This window comes from Diadema antillarum, unplaced genomic scaffold, assembly GCF_040938485.1.
Source record: "Diadema antillarum isolate AM-2024a unplaced genomic scaffold, OU_Dant_1.0 seq00001752_RagTag, whole genome shotgun sequence".
Classification (NCBI taxonomy): domain Eukaryota; kingdom Metazoa; phylum Echinodermata; class Echinoidea; order Diadematoida; family Diadematidae; genus Diadema; species Diadema antillarum.
In genome coordinates, this window is record NW_027272434.1 from 208,077 (window position 1) to 230,490 (window position 22,414).

At 40.5% G+C, this 22,414-nt stretch overlaps 1 protein-coding gene across 1 annotated transcript; it reads right to left on the minus strand.

The window, feature by feature from the left end:
• Positions 1–513: 513 nt before the first annotated feature.
• LOC139712037 (uncharacterized) lies at positions 514–21,425 on the minus strand. The gene is made up of 11 exons (XM_071623877.1): positions 17,603–21,425; positions 16,381–16,457; positions 15,239–15,389; positions 14,089–14,249; positions 12,009–12,160; positions 11,512–11,592; positions 9,656–9,767; positions 7,907–8,112; positions 5,337–5,453; positions 3,476–3,586; positions 514–616 (listed from the first exon to the last, which is right to left on the minus strand). Exons 1-11 carry the CDS (start codon positions 21,423–21,425, stop codon positions 514–516), a joined length of 5,094 nt encoding a protein of 1,697 aa, XP_071479978.1.
• Positions 21,426–22,414: the final 989 nt, after the last annotated feature.

Consider the following 22,414-nt stretch of genomic DNA (forward strand, 5'->3'; position numbering starts at 1 on the left):
TTTGGTAGAAGAACATTCAATGCACTTCAATTCCCACTACATCTGTAACAAATATTCTTTTGGAGAGGATTTTTTAACATAGTGCATGTTAAGAATGTGTTCACCTAATGCAGCAATAAGATTGTCTTATATGGCATACACATAGGTGGAGCTAGTACTCGCATTGTAGTTTTTGTTTCAAAACAGTAGGGCCTACATACATTTGTAAAGGCAACGTATTCTAAGTTAAAGTACACTGGACAATGAACTCACTGGTCTACCTGTAGGTCAATGGACTACACGATACAACTTTCAGATACTTTGTTGTTGTTTTTTCCTTGTCTTTGTGTAAGGAGGGGGAGCTGATCACTACATGCATACTTAAATTACCGGTACTTGACATGGATTTGTCTCTGCAACATCGGCAATAATCTACACCAAGTCATACAGCTTGCCCAAAGCCTAATTTTGCTTCGTTGCTTTATTTGTTGACTGTAGAGCACAGTCCCACATACTCAAACTGGTGTTGGTCTCTCATCTCGATGCTTTGTCCTGGTACTCAATGCAGGGGTACTGAACTTTAAGCACACCCAAGTTTCTGAGGCCCTTCACACCATACAGATGGAGAGTCTTGAGTCTGTTTGGAAAATCATAGAATGATACAGAAAGACATGAGGATAGGAGTAACACAATACTTGTCACATACACCAGTAATAAGTTCATGCGTAGTAATAGCAAAATGTTGCATGTCTTTATAACTAGACACCTTATATCATAGAACAACACGGTGTAGAAATGCATACAATATGTACATCTGACCGTGGTGAGTGCTAATTTGCTCACTGTAATGACACAGGATGCCATGGCTAGGTTTTCTTCTATACGAGTGCATTTCAAAAGGCAGGTGTGTGGAAATGAAGACAAGTGGTAAAAACAACCCCCCCCCCCCCCCAATTCCTCTTAACCCGGTAGGGACGGTTTGATTTTGCTACAACACGCATTTCCCATAGACACCTGCCCGAGCATACTCGGGACTCGTCCTCAACGGGTCAATCGTCATTGTTGGTTTCGGTTTTGTGTTTCTTTCGTGTTTTTATTTACTATCAAATGTTAGTGGAACAATAAAGTGCTGTTGATTGCACCAGATGTGTATTATAATCTACACACTCAGGTGATCAAGACTCTGTCACTACTTGCTAGATAGACTGTCCGAATATTCACACTAGTAATCCTCCACCACTATGCACACTTTGAAATACTGTGGGTGATCCCCAAGTTCAGTGTCAGTGTCAGTGCTAGTGCTAACACAGCACTAGCACCTCATTATGTGTCCAAAACTAAGCAGCCATCTGTTTTTATTTGACTGTAATCAAGCGCCATCACTGTTTTCGTTGCCCAATTCCCGCGGACCTCGCATTGCTGTGATTCCAACACCTAGCACTGGTGATCGATAATTTTGATCAGTATCGCTTTGTTAATCTGACCGTCGGTGTTGGAGCTCGAGTTAAGGCTCTTTATACTAAAGGAGTATTTGGGAGCTATCACTAGCACTAGCACCGAACTTGAAATCACCCTGTGTATTTTATATCACTGTGGTGTTTAGTCTTAGTTTCATCTGTTCTTACTTCCTTACCTTTCCTCATGCCATTCACATTTTTTTTTTTGTGTGTGTGTGTGTGTGTGTCGAGCACATATTGCAGCTGCTCATGATTTGTAGACCAACATATTTTGTTGCTTGGGGTGACAAAACCTTTCTCTCAAATTTGGGTGAAAATCCTTTAGTCATGCAATGTCCTGTCCAAATCCTAGCTGTCTTATCTAAACATGAACTCACCATGGCATGTCAATAGTAAACTAGAAATGTCGCTATGGCGACTGATGCCTCCGCCACAATGCATGATTCTCCCAATAGGTGTATAGTACAATGTCTTCACAATGTGTGATCCATGACAGTTTCACATAACTGGCAAAATATTGATATGACAGGTTTGTCAGAAATGACTTGAATGCTCACTTTCCTTGAACTGGGTTTGCTATAATTGTCGAAGAGTGCAGGTACACATATTTGGGGAATTGAGAATTTTTACTTGAATTCTGATTCCCTTTTATAAGTTTATGCATTGAGTAATTTCCATGGTATGAAGAAAGAGTGTAATTACAGTACAAAATACTTTTTTTTTCGTTCTTTTTTTTTTATTGGGGGGGGGGGGCATTGAAACCTGGGCTTTGACCCTTAATCTTTGACCTTTGACATTCTGGCTGGAAATTTCCTGGAGAATCTCCATTAGGTAATGCATGTACAAATTGTATATATTAAGTTTGAAAACTAATAATGCAAGCATTTCATATACTAGTGTATGAGGGAAATAGTTCAATATTGAGGAGTTGACCTTGACCTTTGACCCCATGACTATTGACCAATGACCCCTAAATTCCCTAGATAATCTCTGCCAGTCATGAGTACATGCGTATGTACCAAGTTCCATGAAGATACATTGAACCATTTGTAAGAAAAGTGATATTACAACATTTTCACCTAACCTTTGACCTTTTGACCTTTGACCTTATGACATGAAACTCTCTCTGGAGAATCTTTATGCAGTAGTACATGTCTACACCAAGTTTCAAGAAAATACCTTAGGGCATTGCATAGATAGTGGGGAAATAGCAACATTTTTAGCATTTGACCTTGACCTTTTGACCTTTGACCTCTTGCCAATGTCACTAAAATCTACTCAACTAATTGTCCCATCATACATCATCCTTGGACCAAGTTTGGTGAAAGCTGCTTCATCCAGTTTTGAGTTATCACGTAAACAGATAAATTTCAGGATTTGACCTTGATCTTTGACCTTTGACAACAGTCCGATTTCACTAAAAAACTAATTAAGTAATCGTCCCATCATACATCATCCTCTGCCAAAGTTTGGTGAAATTTGCTTGATCCAGTCTTGAGTTATCGCGTAAACGGATACAATTTCATGATTTGACCTTGACCTTTGACCTTTGGCGGATTTCACCCAAAATCTAATCAATTAATTGCCCCATCATACTTCATACTTGGACCAAGTTTGGTAGAATTCAAGTCAATATTACTCAAGTTATCGCGTAAACAAAAGCGGACGGACGTACGACCCGAAAACATAATGCCTCCGGCACCACTTCGTGGCGGAGGCATAAAAAGGAAAGGCGACCCCATTTACTCCAGTGCTTTGGCTGCCAGGTTGTTGTTGTTGTTGTTTGTTTGTTGTTGTTGTTTTTTTCTCTCCCTCTCCTGAACATTAGACGACTTTGAGATGTAAGGTTTTGTCGCCCCAACAGCAACATGCTGAAACATCTTGCTGATATTTGGTAATCATCTTTCAATAATTTTGTATCTATTTCAGTGAGCAATATTGCAGTTGTTGTTGTTGTTGTTGTTGTTTTTTTTGGTGTGCTTTCTTTTTTTAAAGCAAAGGGTATAATACAAAAGGCTCTCCACGCCAGAATGTCTTACCCTTTGCACTGCTTCAGGAGCCGGATGACGCTGGCTTCGGTGATCTCCCGGCAGCAGTTGATCTTCAGCTCTTCCAGCGTCTTATAGGAGTAGCTCGCCAATGACGATACGCTGTCAAAGGCACCAAAAAATACAAATGGAAAGAGTCAGAATACATTCACACTAGCCAGACTCAATTACTGCATATTATGCCAAATTTTTCCTGAGGCTTTTACTTTCGCAAATTTCAAGACACGCGGAAATGTCGGCTCTGATCGCAACATGAATGTGCGACGTGCAGGCATACATTTCTCCATTCAGTTCTGGGGACCGTTTCATAAAACTTTTTGTCAGTGATTTACACTGACAAATGTTAAAAGCTACTGAAATCCTTGCGTCTGATTGGCTGAGAGCAAATTTGTCGGTGAAAACCTCCAACGAACTCGTTGATGAAACGCCCCCCTGGAGTCCATGTTCCCCAACGTAGCCACCTGTAGAATCATCATCTTCTTCCTGTCTCCTTGGCAGTCTGTTTGACCAATGAAGGAGAAAACCAGTCCACTTGCTTTCATACAATCCTATACAGTGCACTCCCGTTATAACGAAAACGGTTATAACGAAATTCCGGTTACAACGAAGTAAAAATGTAGGCCGCAACATTATCCACTCTATGTATTTCTATTGTTTATTTGTTCGGTTATAACGAAATTTCAATATAACGAAAGAAAACTGCCGGTCCCTACCACTTCGTTATAATGGGAGTCCACTGTACAAAAACTGTATGTCCCAAGGCACTCAGCTTAACTTGCCAAGTTTTTTCATGAGCACCTGGACCCTGTTTTATGAAGAGTTATTATTGATGATATAGTTGATTTCTATCATAAGTCTATGATTGGCAGCCTGTGCGGTAAGGGAATCTAATCTCAATTATATTTTTTGATAAAATGGGGCCCTCATCTACTTGTATAAAGTTAGCAAGCTCACTTTAAAGGCAAACCAAACTTTACTCCCATGAGCAGGACTGCCACCAGTCCATCTCAATTCGCAAGGTCAGACATTTGTCTATTTCGTGGTGGCTGGAGTTAGAACAAACCCACCAGCAGTGCACAACAGGCATGATACTTTCGAGACAAAATTATCTATTTTTTAAAATCCATAATTGGCTTTGAAATTCCATGAAACTGTCAGATATGGTCCACCTTAACATTTCTGCAAGAAACGTTATTGATACGTAAATGACAAGTATAGAATTGAAGACGGATGATTTTGAGCGCTGATGCCTTGTCGTCTGTATTCACCACGTAGATTCATACACTACGTATAAATTATGCTTGTGTGCATCCACAGCATTCACACTCACCGATTCACACTCCAGCTCCGCAGTACGGGGCGCCAAGTGTCGCAAGGCCTATTTTGTTACCAAACCAGTCATTTCATCGACGAAATGATCCAACGAAATGTTGTCATTTCTTTATTAATGATGATGTCGTTACGAAATGATCATTACCTCGTCGACAAAATGTTTACTTCGTACACCCAACGAAACGACTGGTTTCGTATTACTAAATAGGCCATGTGGCATTTGGCGCCCAATACCACACATGTACTGTACAGGCGAGCTGTTCGTTTTCACATCAGCTATATTAAAAGTGACGTATGTCTGATCATGTGTACACACGAAGAGATATATATATTGAAGTTTGCAGGAAGTCTCTTGCAGAATATAGGAGACTCGGCCAGCTCCAAATGGATGTTGAGGGTACGACGGGAGGACAAAGGACAAATTTGGATTAAATTCCCGTAAGTTCTAATAGCACATGTGTGCATTTCCAAGATACATTTTTCCTGTAAGTACAAGCCGATCAGTCATGTAATCTCTCACCTCTTGTGTGTAATGGACGTCGAGCTGAGGCCAAGCCTCTCCAGGAATGGACAGCAGGCGGCCAGTGACCGCACACCCGCATTGCCCACTCTCCGACAGCCGGACACGTCCAGGTTTCTGAGAGACAAACAGAGACAGAGATAATAAACATCAAATAAAGAGGAGCAGGTTATTCTCCCTTTTCAAAACCTTTTTCTTCTCCCTCTCTTAAATAAAGGCCATTATGCGCACGTAGTCATTAAATTATTTCCCCTCCTGAAATTAAATAGCAATGTGGTCGACGGGCATATCTTTTATCACAAAATAGCATATCGTTGCTGGGGTGACAAGACCTTGTACGTTTATCTGCATATTGGTGAAAATGACCTTTTTGGATTAATGGTCAGATAATCAGTTAAGTGATGAACTGTCCAAATCCTAGATGTATTACCCCAAAAATGATGACACCACAGCATGTCAAAGGAATGTCTATCTCATTGGATACAGTGCTTTGGCTGCCATGTTTTTTGGCTCTCCTGAACATCTGACATTTTGTATACTGTAGATACGAGGTCTTGTCGCCCAAGCGACAATATGATATACTCAGTTTGCGGTTCACTATGTGTAGTCCTTAGAAGAACTGTTAGAATGACAGGAGCAAAGAAGAAAGAAAGTCGGATAAGAAATTGAGTGAGAGTATTTTTTCTGGAGTATGTGTAGTCCTGAAAAGGACTGTGAACCAAAGAGATAGAAGAGCTTAAGAATGGCAAGATTCTAGGTCATGAAAATGTCACACGAATGTATTTTGTACAGCAGTTATTTCCAAAAAGCAACACAAATTATGATACAACACCAGAACTAGAAATGTCGCTATGGCGACTGATGCCTCCGCCATAATGCATGATTCTCCCAATAGGTGTATAGTACAATGTCTTCACAATGTGTGATGACAGTTTCACGTAACTGGCAAAATATTGAAATGACAGGTTTGTCAGAAATATCTTGAATGTTCACTTTCCTTGAACTGGGTTTGCTATAATTGTATAAGAGTGCAGGTACACATATTTAGGGAATTGAGAATTTTTACTTGACTTCTGACGGACCCTTCTATAAGTTTATGTATTGAGTAATTTCCAAGGTATGAAGAGCGAGTGTAATTACAGTACAAAATAATTTTTTTTTTTTTTTTTTTTTTTTTTTGGGGGGGGCATTGAAACCTGGCCTTTGACCCTTAACCTTTGACCTTTGACCGGAAATATCCCAGAGAATCTCCATTAGGTAATGCATGTACGATGTATATGTTAAGTTTTTAAACTAATAATGCAAGCATTGCATATACTAGTATATGAGGGAAATAGTAAAATTTTGAGGATTTGACCTTGACCTTTGACCCCTGACTATTGACCAATGACCCCTAAATTCCCTAGATAATCCCTGCCAGTCAGTACATGCGTATGTACCAAGTTCCATGAAGATACATTGAACCATTTGCGAGAAAAGTGATATTGCAACATTTTCACCTTGCATTTGACCTTTTGACCTTTGACCTTATGACATGAAACTCTCTGGAGAATCTTTACGCAGTAGTACATGTCTACACTAAGTTTCAAGAAAACACCTTTGGGCACTGCATAGATATGGGGGAAATAGCAACATTTTTAGCATTTGACCTTGACCTTTTGACCTTTGACCTCTTGCCAATGTCACTAAAATCTACTCAACTGATTGTCCCATCCTTGGACCAAGTTTGGTGAAAGATACTTCATCCAGTATTGAGTTATCACGTAAACAGATAAATTTTAGGATTTGACCTTGATCTTTGACCTTTGACCTCTGTCCGATTTCACTCAAAAACTAATCAAGTAATTGTCCCATCATACATCATCCTCCGACAAAGTCTGGTGAAATTTGCTTGATCCGGTCTTGAGTTATCGCTTAAACGGATACAATTTCATGATTTGACCTTGACCTTTGACCTTCGGCCCATTTCACCCAATATCCAATCAAATAATTGCCCCATCATACTTTATACTTTGACCAAGTTTGGTAAAATTCCAGTCAATATTACTCAAGTTATCGCGTAAACGAAAGCGGACGGACGTATGTACGGACGTACGTACGGACGGGCGGACAACCCCAAAACATAATGCCTCTGGCACCACTTCGTGGCGGAGGCATAAAAATCATTCCTGTCTTTATGATGTACATGTAAGTCACACTATGCAATTCACTACTATGCTACTTTCATTCCAAATGTAGTTAATCAAACCTTCAGTTTTTGTTGTTGTTGTTGTTGTTGCTGTTTTTTTTTTTTTTTTTGGGGGGGGGTTATGATTGACCAAACGAATGATTATACAGTGAACTCCTGTTATAATGAACACAGTTATAATGAAATTCCGGTTATAACGAAGTAAAATTTTGGGCCGTAAAACATTATCCAGTTAATGTATTTTTATTGTTTATTTGTTCGGTTATAACGAAATTTCGATATGAAGAAAGAAAACTGTCAGTTCCGAGGACTTCTTTATAATGGGAGTCCACTGTAACAACAAAGAGGTCACAAAGAATACTAGTTTAAATAAGATTAATACCTTATTCCTGACAAGCAGGTGACAATCGCGATCAAGGAGGCGTCGGTGACATGAGGGCACGACGCCAGGGCAAGGGTCTCCAGCTTCTTGCAGTGCATGGCGATCTTCCGCACTGCGGAATCCCGTAGCTCCTTGCATCCCTTGAGGTACCAGTGCCTCAGGGACGGCAGCTTGGTGGCAACCGTTGCTATGCAGTCATTAGTTATCTGGCCAGCAGGAGGAAAAAAACAACATCAACAGGATGACAGAGACAAAAATCTTTTTTTTTTGTGCGTGTGTTTTCTAGCTATTTTCTTGTTTCTGTTTTTGTTTCTTCTTCTTCTTCAACCCACAACACATAACTCTTGCCTGGGCCTATTCCTAAAGGACAGTTATACTCCAAACACAAATATTTGGGCATTGTCTGCCTGTGAATGCACAAATGTTAGAGGCACAACAACACATCAGTGCAGTTTGATGGAAATCAGAAGGTCTCTTGAAAATGAATGAGCTGTTAAAGTTCAAGTTAAATGTATGCGGCATCATCCCTGGATGAAAAGACCTCAATTATTCAAGGCGTCACAGTTGACAAACATTTCAAGAAATCAGGAATGGAATTCAGTATATCAGACAGTATTCAATATTTTCAATTTTTCTTTAAGCATAATGAAAGAGCATTTAAAATCATCTAGCTTTCACAATGCAGGAGGAACCATACCAACCTAATCACAATTACATAGGTAGAGTTACATAGTCGGTAACAAGTCAGAGGAATGTCTACTTCTCATCAGAATTTTTTTTTAATTCTCTTTATTTTTTTTTTCTTGCCTGATTTAAAACACAAATTCACATTTCATTTCCCATAATGGACATATGTGACCGTGCACCACAAAACAAACAAAAAGTTGCACCCCTTGATTTTACGTGAGGACTCACGTAAGTTTTCCACATTTTCTGAAAGAGCTATTCTTCTTCGACATTATTCTTGAGTTTGGGATCAAAAATTGAATGGGAAAGTAGGTTTTCAGCAGTTTTTCTGCAACCCCTTTTCTGGTAGAATATTGTGATCAGGTTTTTCAAAGAGGCCTCTTTCATTTCTTTAAAATCCTTGCACCCTTTTCACTTTTAACTGTAATAACTTTTGAAAGGATGACTCTACTGCTCTGAAAGTTGACATTTATCATTGTCAGCATGTGGTAATAGACCATAGTTAACCTCAGCTTAATCTGATAATCCCTTAATTGTTCGTGCTACAGTGGTTAACATGATGTTTTTGTCCCTTTCATGGCACAGGTAGCATGGCTTTTTGAGTAAAGATTAGGTACTTGAATAGACCCTGTACTTCAGAGCCTCTTTTCTCAGTTCACACTTTCCAGAGTGTGTGTGCTTTCTTTCCAGTATTTGTACAGGTTAGGAGAATCCATTTGAATTGAGTTATACATTATTTTAAAGCTTAGAGTCTGCTTTTTCAGAATCTGCCCTTAACTAAAATCCATGTCTGGTGACTTTTTGTTTGTTTTGTGGTGCAGGGTCACATATGATATTATGGCCATTTCATCATTAGATCGTGACACATTTAGCAATTCTAAATAATTTTCACACTATTCCGACACACACAAAAAAGTTAGAATAGCCAGATCAGCACCTGAAAGCATATTGCTCACATTTTTTTGCAGTCTGTTTCTTTGCATGCCTTGTATATCTCGGTTTATTGGTTAATAAGAAATTGAAGACAGCAGCAATGTTGACCAAGGAAAACCAGTAGATTACCTTGTAACACTGGGCAATGTTGAGAGTCGTGAGTTGGCTGCTAGTATCAGCCAGATGAACCAGTGTCTCTGCCGAAAGGTTGAAACATCCACACAGCTCCAGGACTCGAAGGCTGAAAAAAGATTAATGATATCAAAACTTACTGTCAATTACATCAGACAAAACAAAGACTTACAGAATAAAAATAGAAAAATGATCCCAAAAGAGATAGATAGGGAGATCGGCGAATAGACAGACATGAAGATAAACATATACAGTAAAGAAGCAATGTCGCGATGTGTGTACAGTACAGGTCTGCCAACATTCCCACATCCAAATCCAGGGAGATTCCACACAGCGATAAGGGTGATATCTGTGTGTAACATGCATTCTATGGACGAAAATATTTCCCAAATTAGGGAAATTGTAATATTCTCTTATTCAGACATGAACAGATTTTGACATTTTTCAGGGAGACTCCTGCAGAATCAGGGAGAAAGAGAATATTTTAGGAGTAAAGTTAAAAAAAAAACTAGAAATGTCGCTACGGCGACTGATGCCTCCGCCATAATGCATGATTCTCACAATAGGTGTATAGTACAATGTCTTCACAATGCATGATGACAGTTTCACATTACTGGCAAAATATCGAAATAACAGGTTTGTCAGAAATATCTTGAATGTTCACTTTCCACGAACTGGTTTTGCTATAATTGTCTATTAAAGAGTGCAGTTCTACACATATTTGGGGAATTGAAAATTTTTACTTGACTTCTGACCGACCTTATTATAAGTTTATGCATTGAGTATAGTTTTCAAGGTATGAAGAAAGAGTGTAATTACAGTACAAAATATATCTTTTTTTAATTTAAACCTAACCTTTGACCCTTAACCTTTGACCTTCTGGCTGGAAATTTCCCGGAGAATCTCCATTGAGTAATACATGTACATATATTAAATTTTAAAACTAATAATGCAATCATTGCATATACTATGAGGGAAATAGTAACATTTTGAGGAGTTGACCTTGACCTTTGACCCCTGACTATTGACCCATGACCCCTAAATTCCCTAGATAATCCCTGCCAGTCAGTACATGCATATGTACCAAGTTCCATGAAGATACATTGAACCATTTGCGAGAAAAGTGATATTGCAACATTTTTACCTAACCTTTGACCTTTTGACCTTTGACCTTATGACATGAAACTCTGTTTGGAGAATCGTTATGCAGTAGTACATGTCTACACTAAGTTTCAAGAAAATAACTGCGGGCATTGCATAGATACGGGGGAAATAGCAACATTTTTAGCATTTGACCTTGATCTTTTGACCTTTGACCTCTTGTCAATGTCACTAAAATCTACTCAACTAATTGTCCCATCATACATCATCCTTGGACCAAGTTTGGTGAAAGCTGCTTCATCCAGTTTTGAGTTATCACGTAAACAGATAAAATTTAGGATTTGACCTTGATCTTTGACCTCCGTTTGATTTCACTGAAAAACTAATCAAGTAATTGTCCCATCATACATCATCCTCCAACAAAGTTTGGTGAAATTTGCTCCATACAGTCTTGAGTTATCGTGTAAACGAATAAATTTCATGATTTGACCTTGACCTTTGACCTTCAGCCGATTTTACCCAAAATCTAATCAAATCATTGCCCCATCATACTTCATACTTGGACCAAGTTTGGTAAAATTCCAGTATATATTACTCAAGTTATCGCGTAAACGAAAGCGGACGGACGTACGTACGGACGGACGGACGGACAACCCGAAAACATAATGCCTCCGGCACCACTTCGTGGCGGAGGCATAAAAACACACGCTTAATTCTAAGTTTTAATCTCACAAGGCAAACTGGGAACTCACTTTGGGCCGTACTTGTCGATGATTTGCCTTAAGCACTGATCAGTCACCAGCTGACATCCATTCAGACAGATGGACTCCAACCTACAGACATGGGTGGCAAGAAACACAATCATTAACCCCCTACAAACCACAACCTTGGACTGTCAAGTGTGTACGATGCCATGAGGTTTACTTTCTGCAAAGATTTTACTAATGCAATAGTTCGGATTTACTACAGGGTTCCCAGCATTTCAAGAACACAAAAACAACAATGTTAGATTAAAATCTGTTTCTGAAGCAGACATATACGTACGCACAAAGGTATACTTCAGCTCCTGGTGGGACGGAGTCATTTTTAGGTTTTTATCACACATCAAAAAGAAGAAAGGATGACCAAAAGTATATGGGCATAGCTCAAAGTACTGTGACTAAGCAATGAACGCCAAAATTATACAGAAACATTATTCTAACAAACAGAAACAAAACAAACAAACAAACAGCACGTGATGACCCCTGACCTTGGGCAGCCATCCAGGATGGCGGAGAGACCGTTGTCTGAGACGGCACACCAGCTGGCGTCGATGGCTTGGAGGTTGAAGCAGCGGGAGGCGTGGAGGAGGACTGAGTCTCCCTGCAGCGCCCCTCCCGAGCACCCAGTGAAGTTCAGCTCCTGTGGAGGGTGGAGCATATTTAAAAGGTACTGCTGACCATTGGGAGTAGTGACCACAAAAAAAAAATCAAGATATCACATTTGATGCATGAAGTCATTTGTATCACAGAACATCCTACCATGTACGAAATTTTGCAATAAAGCCTAAAATATACGGTTGTAAGGAGATATCACTATTTTTCTCAATAAACCATAAATGTAGACGGTTCAAAGTAGAAACGTTTTTATTATAACCATTGTTCACATTTTATATTCAAGAATATTTCACCTTCATTTTGCTGTTTTGAACTTTTACATTGGTTGTTTTGATCTCTTACTCACATGTCAGAACTATTTTGGAGCACTGGGTTTTTGGGTCATCTGCAAATGGTAAATTATGCCTTTAACGCTGACATTTACATTTGTGTATTCAATGCATATGTTGAAGGTGACTTGAAGGCTTGTTCACTAAAGAATTAAGAGATAATGCAGGCAATTATGTGTGTTTGTTTTTTTCCTTGTCTATATTTCTGTTACCTTCTTATTACTGCCAGTGATACTTACATGAATTTGAAGTTAACAAAAGATCATGTTCAACCTCTGTGTCACGCTGATATGATCTAAAAGGTACTCTAATACAGGCTACAACTTCTCAATAGTTGATTGCAAAAATGTCTCACATGGTCTAGCTTGCTCAATTCACAAACCACTGCTTGAAGGTGTTTGCATGGTGAAAATACAATAGACAAAACATGGATATTCATGAGCATTTGGGACTATAAATGATTTTTCCATTTTAAAGATTTGTCCAATTTATAGTCATTAATGGTTTGGGGTTTGCCGGTCTACCAGAGTGTGCTTAGGATGGACTATGGAGCCACACTCTGTGCGACAGGCACAGTGGGATCCTTCAGATATTCTGACTTGTAACTTTATATTATCTCTCTCGAATCAGAACCCTGGACAACCTCAAATATCATGATTACATGAACCATGTTTTAATAGAAAGAAACAAAAATCAAATATCATGTATACATGAAGCCTTCTGTACTCAATCAGAAAGTTCTGTCCGCCCAACATAAACTGTGCATTCCATATTTTCCTATCTAAATCTCAGCTTGCTTTGCTGTGACTACTGGAGATAACTTGTGAATAAGGTTTACTTTCTGGACCGATTAACACAGATGCTTGGCGACTAATTGTCATTTTAACTCTTTTTGTGCCATGGTGGAAGTCCCCTGTGTGCCACATTATTCTGAGACACCAACGTACAGCCGTAGTCATGCAAAAAGTTGAGAAAATATTCTGTTTTTCAAATTGATGTAATTTCTACAGATTGCTGGTAAACTTGATACGTAGGAAGCAAAGTTTTAGAGAAAATGCCAAGCTTTGCCTAGACGAAAATTGTAAGGTAAATCGATGATGGTTTTTCTTTCAAATGAACCAGTAGCTGCAATACTGTAAAGGCATGACTTTTGCACTTGTAACACTGCAGTGTCTTAGAATTTACACGGAAATCAGTTGAGGAACATCGCTTGATAGTCATTCAGCACACGAAATATAAGCTATAATGCTACACAAACACAAGCATGAGAAAAGCTTTCATTGTACTGCGGCATTTGGCAATTTATCAATAAGTTTGGGCGGATTTGTGTAGAATGTGAAGCTGGCACGCCCTCCACTGAGTCAGACGTGCGAATGTGGCACATGAAGAGTTAATCAACAGAATTTATATCTCAACCCCCCCCCCCCATGATGGCTAGAGCACATTGCTAATCTACAGCTAGGTCGAGTTCTGGATGGTATACTCAAAATACATATGCTAAAATGCAAAAGCATGGCAAGTTTTGAGCTATTTATGCCTGAGCACACACAGTTTCAAAGGCTCGTTTGTAACACGACCCTACATTTCTCTTTCACCAAATGACGCATGAAGTTGAGTTTGTTACCAGGAGCGAATCGGCGCATGCCCGGAAGAGATTACGCAGTCCGTTCTCGGTGACCAGAGCGCCACGACACTTGTGTATCGTGAGCCTAGCTGGATGTCTCTCTCCAATCATGGTCAGGTAGAAATCAGTCAGATCACGATTCTCCAGGGAGATTGTCTTCCCTGATAAAGAAAGAGAGTCAAATAACAAAAGAAATGTGTGAATACGTTCCTAACATTTATTGCATAATTCAACATCCATTGCATTCAGCAAACCACGATTCTAACAGTGATTGTATTAAATGTTGGTTGTAATGTAATCACCATTAACTGTATTGTATTAAAAAATGCATTCACTGTTCGATGTATTAAACATTCAATGGCATTCAATATTCACTGCACTCAATAATCTATGTACAACTGTAGTCAAGATTCATTCAATAAAACTTTCCTTTAATAACTCATTTCCCTGGATTACCACTGACTCATAATATGAAACATGAAGTGAACATAACATTTCCTGTACTCATCTTCCAAAACTAAGGTCCACTTGAGTCATATCTGTGAAATTATTTCCACAGACTTACTGCTAATGTGAGAAATATGTTGGCAATGCTCTTACTTGCATCTTCAAGAATCTTTGGGAATTATTTTTACAAACTTTACTTTGTTAACTGTGAAAATTTGAGCTCCTAACTGCCCTAAAAATTAATGCTGTTATTGCTGAAGTAAGCATGACACTTACGGATACAAAGGAGTGGCAATTGTTTGATCCCATCAATTAAAAAGAAAAGCAAATTAAGTGCAAATAAAAATAGCATCACAACAGTTTATTACTATTGTTGTGACCTCCATAGCAGATGGTGGTATACAACAGTCTAATAAATATATTCATTAATATATAAACACTGGACAATAATATCAGGGCTGCATTCAGCAGCAAATATTTAGGAGGAATCCACAAGAACTGACTTTACTTCTAGCACACCATCTTAGTGGTCTCTTCTTCTCCAACAAGTTACAAAGTACCATCCGAGAGGGTTTTCCCAAGCGAATTCATGAATATATTAATTTGCATATACTTATGAATATTCATGACCACCATCAAAGAGAAAGTTGCATATAAACACAAACATATGTACTATCAAATACTGTTGCGATCATAGACTCACAAAGCGAGTCGTCCATGGCGATGCGCTGGAAGCGGTGGCAGACCAAGGCGCAGTTGGTGAGGTGGGGCTGGGGCAGGTGGGAGAAGATGTGGAGGAGGATCTCGTCCGGTAGCAGCTGCCAGATGGACAGGGACTCTGACCCACGGGGACTCTGAGGTAACAGGGAGAAAGATTTAGAATTGAGTCCATGGCAAGTTTAAGTTCAAAATGTTATTATGAGCACTTTTAAATCTCAATTCTCATTTTTTTTTTTTTTTGTCAGATGAAAACATAAATGTACAACCTAAGCAACATTTCAGCTACTAAATACTCATGTGATATCAGACAGCCGCACATGACAAGAAAAATAAAATAGAATTTCCTCATACTATGAATATACTTACAATGTAGTATACATAGATAATACTATAATTGTACAAACTGTATGTAACTATTAAATGTTTAAAGGGGTATAGATAGAGATATGTGTAATGTTCCAGGGGTTATCCCAAAAAGTACAAAGAACCTCATAAATGCTGTACTAATATTCATAAATCTTTCCAGTGAATAATGTGAAAGCAAGTCACAACTTCTGTGAATCCTTATGCCTATGTGGTGAGGGAGGGGTGGCATGGATAAGACAGTCAGAAAAAGATGTGTAAAACTGTTTGACTTCGAGGACATGATAGTGTGCATATAACGATTAAAGGGACTGTACAGTTCTGGTAGAGGTGAGGATTTAAATTTTACTGTTTTTGCTAGATATTCAGAAACCACTCTAGGAGATGTCATAGAGCATGCAATTTTTAGGGGAATCAAAAGTTTATTGGATGAAAATAGGTTTTGAAATGGCCGAGATTCAAAAAAAAGGTGAAACAAAGAGATCCTTATAAAAGGCATGGCCTGTCGTTTTTTATTATTGTCACTTCTTTGGATATCTCAGCCATTTGAAAACCAATTTTCATCAAAGAAACATCGAATCCTTCTTAAAATTACATGCTCTTTCATATTCATATCAAAGAGGTTTCTCATTATCTCACTTTAGAGGAACGTTATAAACTTGAATCCTCACCTCAACCAGTAAGTACTGTACAGTCCCTTTAATGGACATGCTATCACAACAAAATGCAGTATAGGTACAGTGAACTTTGCAGCATACTTACATCTTGGATTAGCTGCAGGGTGAGAGGAGGAACGCTGGAAGAGCCTCGCCCTCCAAGCACCTTGGCAACTGTTCCATCTGACAGAATGGAAAAAATATAAAAGGGGGAAACTTGTTTACATGCTCCATGTACAAAGCTGTTGAGCTTGGCTCCTTTCAAAACAGCAGCAAATTCAATTCAACCTGAGAAAATTGTACTGAATATTAGGTAGCAACATCAACTATTCATACCCTACATGAAAGGTGCTGTCACCCACTTGAATACCAAACTCATGATGATCACTTTTGCCAAATAGCAGAGTTCTGGTAGAATGCACAAGTAAATGACAAATGTGTGAAAATCAACAGAAAAGTTTTGGGATATCAAAACCACCATACACAAACAAACACAAAGGATTGAGTGCTTGAATGTAGTTCTACCGGCAAAGTCAAGCCTTACAACTTTGTTGCTGTGCTATTATTTTGCAATCAACATACACTGTAAGCTGCATGAACAAGCAAACTACATACTGAGGGAAAAATTAAAAAACAAAAAGTATTTTAAACTGTCAAAGCTATTAACTCTACACAGTGTATGTGCCATGGTGGAAGCCCCCTGTGTGTCATATTATTATGAGACACCAACGTTGTCATGCTTTGAGAAAATATTGTTTTTCAAATTTATGGAACTTCTATAGTTTTCCGTTAAGCTGAACATGTAATGAGCAAAGCTGTAGAGAAAATGTCAAGCTTTGCTTTGATGAAAATTGTAAGACAAATCGATGATTGTTTTTCTTTGAAATGACCAGTAACTACATTCATTGCAAAGACATGACTTTCGCACACAAAACAGTGACAGAAACCTAGAATTTCCACGCAAATCTATGAGGGAACACCGCTTGATAATCGATCACCATATAAAATGCAAGCTATATGTGAGACAAACGGAAGCACGACAAATACTTTCATTGTACTAACTGCATTTGGTGATTTATCAGTCGGTTCGGGCTGGTTTGTGGGTTTGAGCAGAATATGCGAACTTGGCACGCCGTCGACTGAGTCAGACGTGCGAAGTTGGCACATAAAGAATTAAATTCATCTACCAGGCAGAATTAAAATCATGTGATGATTACTGCAATGGTGTTAACACCATCAAGTCATTTCAATCTATGCTAATAGTAAAACAATATGTCATGCATGAGCAATATATATCCACGTCATCATGGTTCTGTTTCTCTACTCACCAAACATTCGTGATGATCTGACCCGAATGAATTGTCCGTCTCTCTTAGACATCGGGACTTGCAACGGAGGCTTTTCCTTCCTGGCAAACTCTCTGTTAACCCTAGTTTGGCTCTTCCTGACCTTTGGCCCCGACGCCGACACCTCGCCTGCAGGATCACCAAGACCACGTATGCCACTGGCCAGCTTCTGCTGGGTCATCCAAGCCATGCTGGACTGTGGCCACTTGCGGTCATAGCTCTTGTCAGGTGACCAGTACATTTTCGTAAGGGCACTCTGGGGCCGGCGTTGGCTGGCAGTCATCTTCTGCGAGGCACTTTTCTTTGGGTTTGTGCTGCTTGGTCTTGGTTTCCTTGGCATCGATGCAGATTCTGAAGGGCTGTGAGAGTGGAGCACTGGCTCTTGAAAGGACACCTTAGACTGGTCCTGATGAATGCCATCATCGAGAGTTTCAACTGGGATGCCCTCATTTTCCAAAGCCTCCTCCTCCTCACTTCCCTGACGCCCATCTCCACCATTCTCTCCTGAGGTTCTCAGAGGGTCAAAACTAGCGATTCTGTCAAGGACAGCATCCTCATCTTCCAAGTGTGCCACTTGTCTAGGGGAATGCACAAATGGAGCACCATACTCCACCTCTGAGATGCTATCATGTAAGTCCAGATCACCACCATCCTCCTGAATTGGTCTCTCTGTATCCATATTGGAACCAAGGCTCAGCCTAAGAGATTGACTGTTCTGAACTGCAGCTGAATCATGAACTCCTTGGAATCCACCATTTGATGAACACACAGTGGGATGTTTGGAAGTACCTGCAGAAGCTCTAGGTGACAGTGATTTCCTGAGCCTCCTCTCCTTTTCATGATGCTGCCGGATCTCTTCAACATGGGCTTCTGTAATCCTAGGACTTCTTTTTGGCTTTGTGCGCTTTGGTGAGTTGATGCTGTGCTTCGGAGAGGAACGGCTTGCAGCAAGAGCACGGGAGTTGATGGGCTTGGAAGACGGAGGCGGCTTTGGTTGCCTTCTACTCGAAGCCAAATCTACTTCAAACGCAACACCTCCCGAGTGTTTGCCATCATGCCTTTGGGTCTCTTGGTCAAAAGAAGAAATGGCATTGTCTCCACTGCCTGTTGGTGCTATGCTTCTATCCACCTTCATGTCAAAGACAAATGAAATGGCATTTTTGGACTTCTGAATATTGGAATGCAGAGGGGTATTAATGTTTGGGTCGACGAGGTCTTTCGCATCACCACTGTCTGAGAGATCATAGGTCCTCCTCAGTGTAGCTGTTTGCACCCTAAAAGTCTCCTTGCTTGATTCTCCTACATGATTTGCAGATGAAATATTTTGTTCTGCACCTAGTGAAGAGCCTAGCTTGGGTTCCGTGTAATTTCTCACTACTTTCAGGGGAGAGAACGATCGCTCCTCTGGGCGGAATGTTTCAAGTCCAAGGTCAGAGGTGTTGCCCTCACTAGCTGCAAAGGACACTTGGATATCATCATTGGAAGAGTCAGCATTGCCAAGGCGATGGAGCTCACTCTTTTCTTTCTGATGTGAAGTTTGAGTCACTCCTGAGTTAAGTGGTGGGGGCAAGTGTAAATCACTGCCTAGCTCATTCCCATCAAAGTCACACAAACCCAGCTCGGCAAGAAAGTCTGCGGTCACTGCAGGCTGTCGGATGCGGCTAATCTCGCTTCCAGCTTTTTCATGCATCTGGGGCTGGACTCTCTCCAGGAGGCTTCGAGGGGATTCTGTCTTGCTACTGTTCAGGGGAGTGGCATCCACACATTCCTGATTGGTCGCTACATGTGGACTGGCGTCCTCACTTTCTGCTGCCTCACCCTCATCTAATTGTGGTCCTTCCTTCAATCCAAAGATATTCTGCCCAATATCTTTCTCATCATCTTCAGCAGTATTTGGTTCACTAGTAGCTGTGAGACTACGACCATGATTGTTACAGTTTGCCTCAGACTCTGTGTTACTTTCTTCTGGGCTGGCAATTTCTTTTTCCTCTTGGTACATTTGCTCCTTACTCAAACCAGCATCAACTTCCAGGGTGGAATCACTGACACCCACGTTGCTGCTTTCACTTACAAGATGTTTTGTACTCCTGGAGGTCTGGTTAATATTTTCAGCACGTTGCTCATGATAATATTCAGGTTTCACTTTCTCTTGCGACTCTGTGCTTCCTTCTAGGACAGTGAAATGCTTCTGGGTGAGCCCATCATCAAACTTTCTCTCTGGCAGCTTGGGAGTGAACAAAGATTCTTTTGTAATGTTCTTCTTACCTGATTTGCCATGAGTGGTATCCTTCTCCTTCTTGTCTCTTATTTTCTGGGTGAGTCCTCTGATGTACTGTCGAAGGACATCATCCCCTTGCTTAGCAGCACTGCAAAGAGCCCCAACATCGAACTGAAGGTCATCCATCTCTACACCACTCTCTTCACCTTCATCTTTCCCGGAAGGAGCCGGAATCTCTGCCCCTTCACCAGCATGTGCTGTAGCTCCCATGATATCCGCAGCACTCCCAGTACCCCGATGCATTGTCTCCACCTTGGGAACATCTTTGGCTGAAGGAGGCTCGTTTTCTTTGGGAGATGGTGTGCCAAACAGCGTGTGCTTAACATCTTGATGGATCTCAGAAGATTCAATGGAAGGGCCGCCCACTGCATCCCCTGAAGAAGCCGTACTAACTCCTTCTTTGCTCCCAATGTCAGGTTGGGGATGCGTTTTCCTCTGATTCCTCAAAACAGAATGAACGTTGCCATGTTCCAGAAAGGATGTGAGAAGCTCATCGTGAACATTTGCTTTGACCTTGCGAATGCCCAGCAAGGACTGGAGCATATTTTCAGCTGAGTATACACTGTGGAATTCTGATGCCTTCACGGCTTCACTTGTTGGCTCAGGAGTCCATCTGGTCCATTTCTTACCCGAGGCATCCCCTTCAAGACTGTTTTTGCTGCGATATCCATAAGGATTGTCTCCAATGAAGTCTCCGGTGAGTATATTCTGGTTGTTTCCTGTTGTTGACACATGATCAAACTCACCAACCCCACTCATTCCTGCAGACGTGTCGACCTTGCCGTACCTACTGCGCTGTCTGATTTCACGCTGCTGAAAGAAATTCTCTAAGTCATCAACACTGGGATCCTGCCTGCTCCCAGAAGACCAGTCACCACTCGCCCCTATCCGGAAGTCTTCAAATTCAGAACGTCTGCTGCTGGCCATCTGCAAATTTGCAGACCTCTGCTCTAACATGTCCTTGTATTCATTGGAAGATGTTGAAGACATCCAGCGAACATGTCTCGATCTGGCATCTTGACCACGCCCACCCTCTCTGTTCACTTTTGCACTTCTTGGTCTAGTTTGAGTCCTACCACGAATAGAGTTTCTCAAGGGTGACCCACCTGCCCCAAAATTCTCCTCGTGTTGGTCAACCCTACGCTTAGCACTGAAGGGTCTTTCACCCTTGACAGTGGACACAGACATGGAAGAATCATCTCGCGAAGGACTGCTCGAATAGTGCTGGACCGAGTTACGGATCTTTGGCTTTGCACTGGATGGCCTTTTGGTGAGTCTTCGGCTGCCAGCTCCACTAGAAGCCTGAGAGCGCAAGACTCCATCTCCTTCCACTAGACCTGCACTGTACGGGCTCTTCGAAGATGCATCATTTGCACTACCCCGCACAGATTTCTGCAGGTAAATGCTGGCAGTGCCTGGCACTGCTGACTCAGGCGGGCGGGGCAGTTGGGAACCCTGTACTTTATCAAAGTAGGCGAGTCTCTTCTGACGAACCTCCCTCCTCATGCGTGTTCTTGATGTTTCCATCATGCCACGTTGCCGTCTTGTATCCTTTCAAGCTCTGCCATTCAGGTCTGGAAAAATGACAGAAATAAGAATGGATCATTTCACACACAAAAAAAAATCTACATTATGTACATGTGTGTGAGCATACAGCACAATGCATACCAGGGATCAAATACTTGGAATGCATCAAAAGCAGGGAGGTATAGTGTACTGTACATGTACATGCATCTCAATACATTTCAAATATTAATCTGGGATGCTGTGGTATTCTTTATTTCTTTTCCAAAGTTACTTTAGACAGTATACACTGAAGATGCTTTTCATGGGTGCAGAACAAGGCTTATTTGATAACTGGGATAACTTTGCTCCCTGCAAAGGGATTGCACTTCCAGTGTAGGAATTCTTTCTCATGTCTACATGTATGTGCTCCCAAAGTTAACCAGTGGCAAAATTCTCTTGTACCTACCCCTTTCCACGATTTGTTGTACATGTATAACTGACAGCCTGGTTGAGAAATAATACTATAAAAATTGTTATTTTCACGCGACTAATGTTTTGCACTTGGCACAGTAATAAGAGTTGCACGTGTTTTTAAAGGGGCATTCCGGACGATTTTCATAATTTCACATCATAAAGTACATAAATCAACAGCTCCATGTATAGATTCGTGTAATTTATTGTGGTCCTTGAGCAGATAAACCAATAAATTGAAAATCTTAAACAAATTACACTGAACAGTGTTGATGACATCAGAGCCTCATATATTTCAAAAATGTAGCAGAGTGTAATTCCATTACAATACCACTTGCTCAACAAGTTCAACTGTGAAAAATGTATGATGTCTTCTTCTTTTGTTCTGCTTCCTTGAGCCCCAACTCATGCATTCTTATCATGCTTCTGGTGAGGCTGGCATGTCATCATCCCTGTTCATTGCAATTTGTTATAAATTTTTAAAACATTCTCATTCCTTATCCCAATCACTATAAATTCTGAAACTCTGTACTCAGTTT

What these genes read in the sequence shown, in the direction of transcription:
- LOC139712037 (XM_071623877.1), bottom strand. Translation starts at nt 21,425, where the DNA reads ATGGAAACATCAAGAACACGCATGAGGAGGGAGGTTCGTCAGAAGAGA. An exon ending in CGCCATGGACGACTCGCTTT is followed by an intron (nt 14,250 to 15,238) that starts GTGAGTCTATGA and finishes TTTCTTTATCAG; the next exon opens with GGAAGACAATCTCCCTGGAG. An exon ending in ACATTGCCCAGTGTTACAAG is followed by an intron (nt 8,113 to 9,655) that starts GTAATCTACTGG and finishes CCTGCTGGCCAG; the next exon opens with ATAACTAATGACTGCATAGC.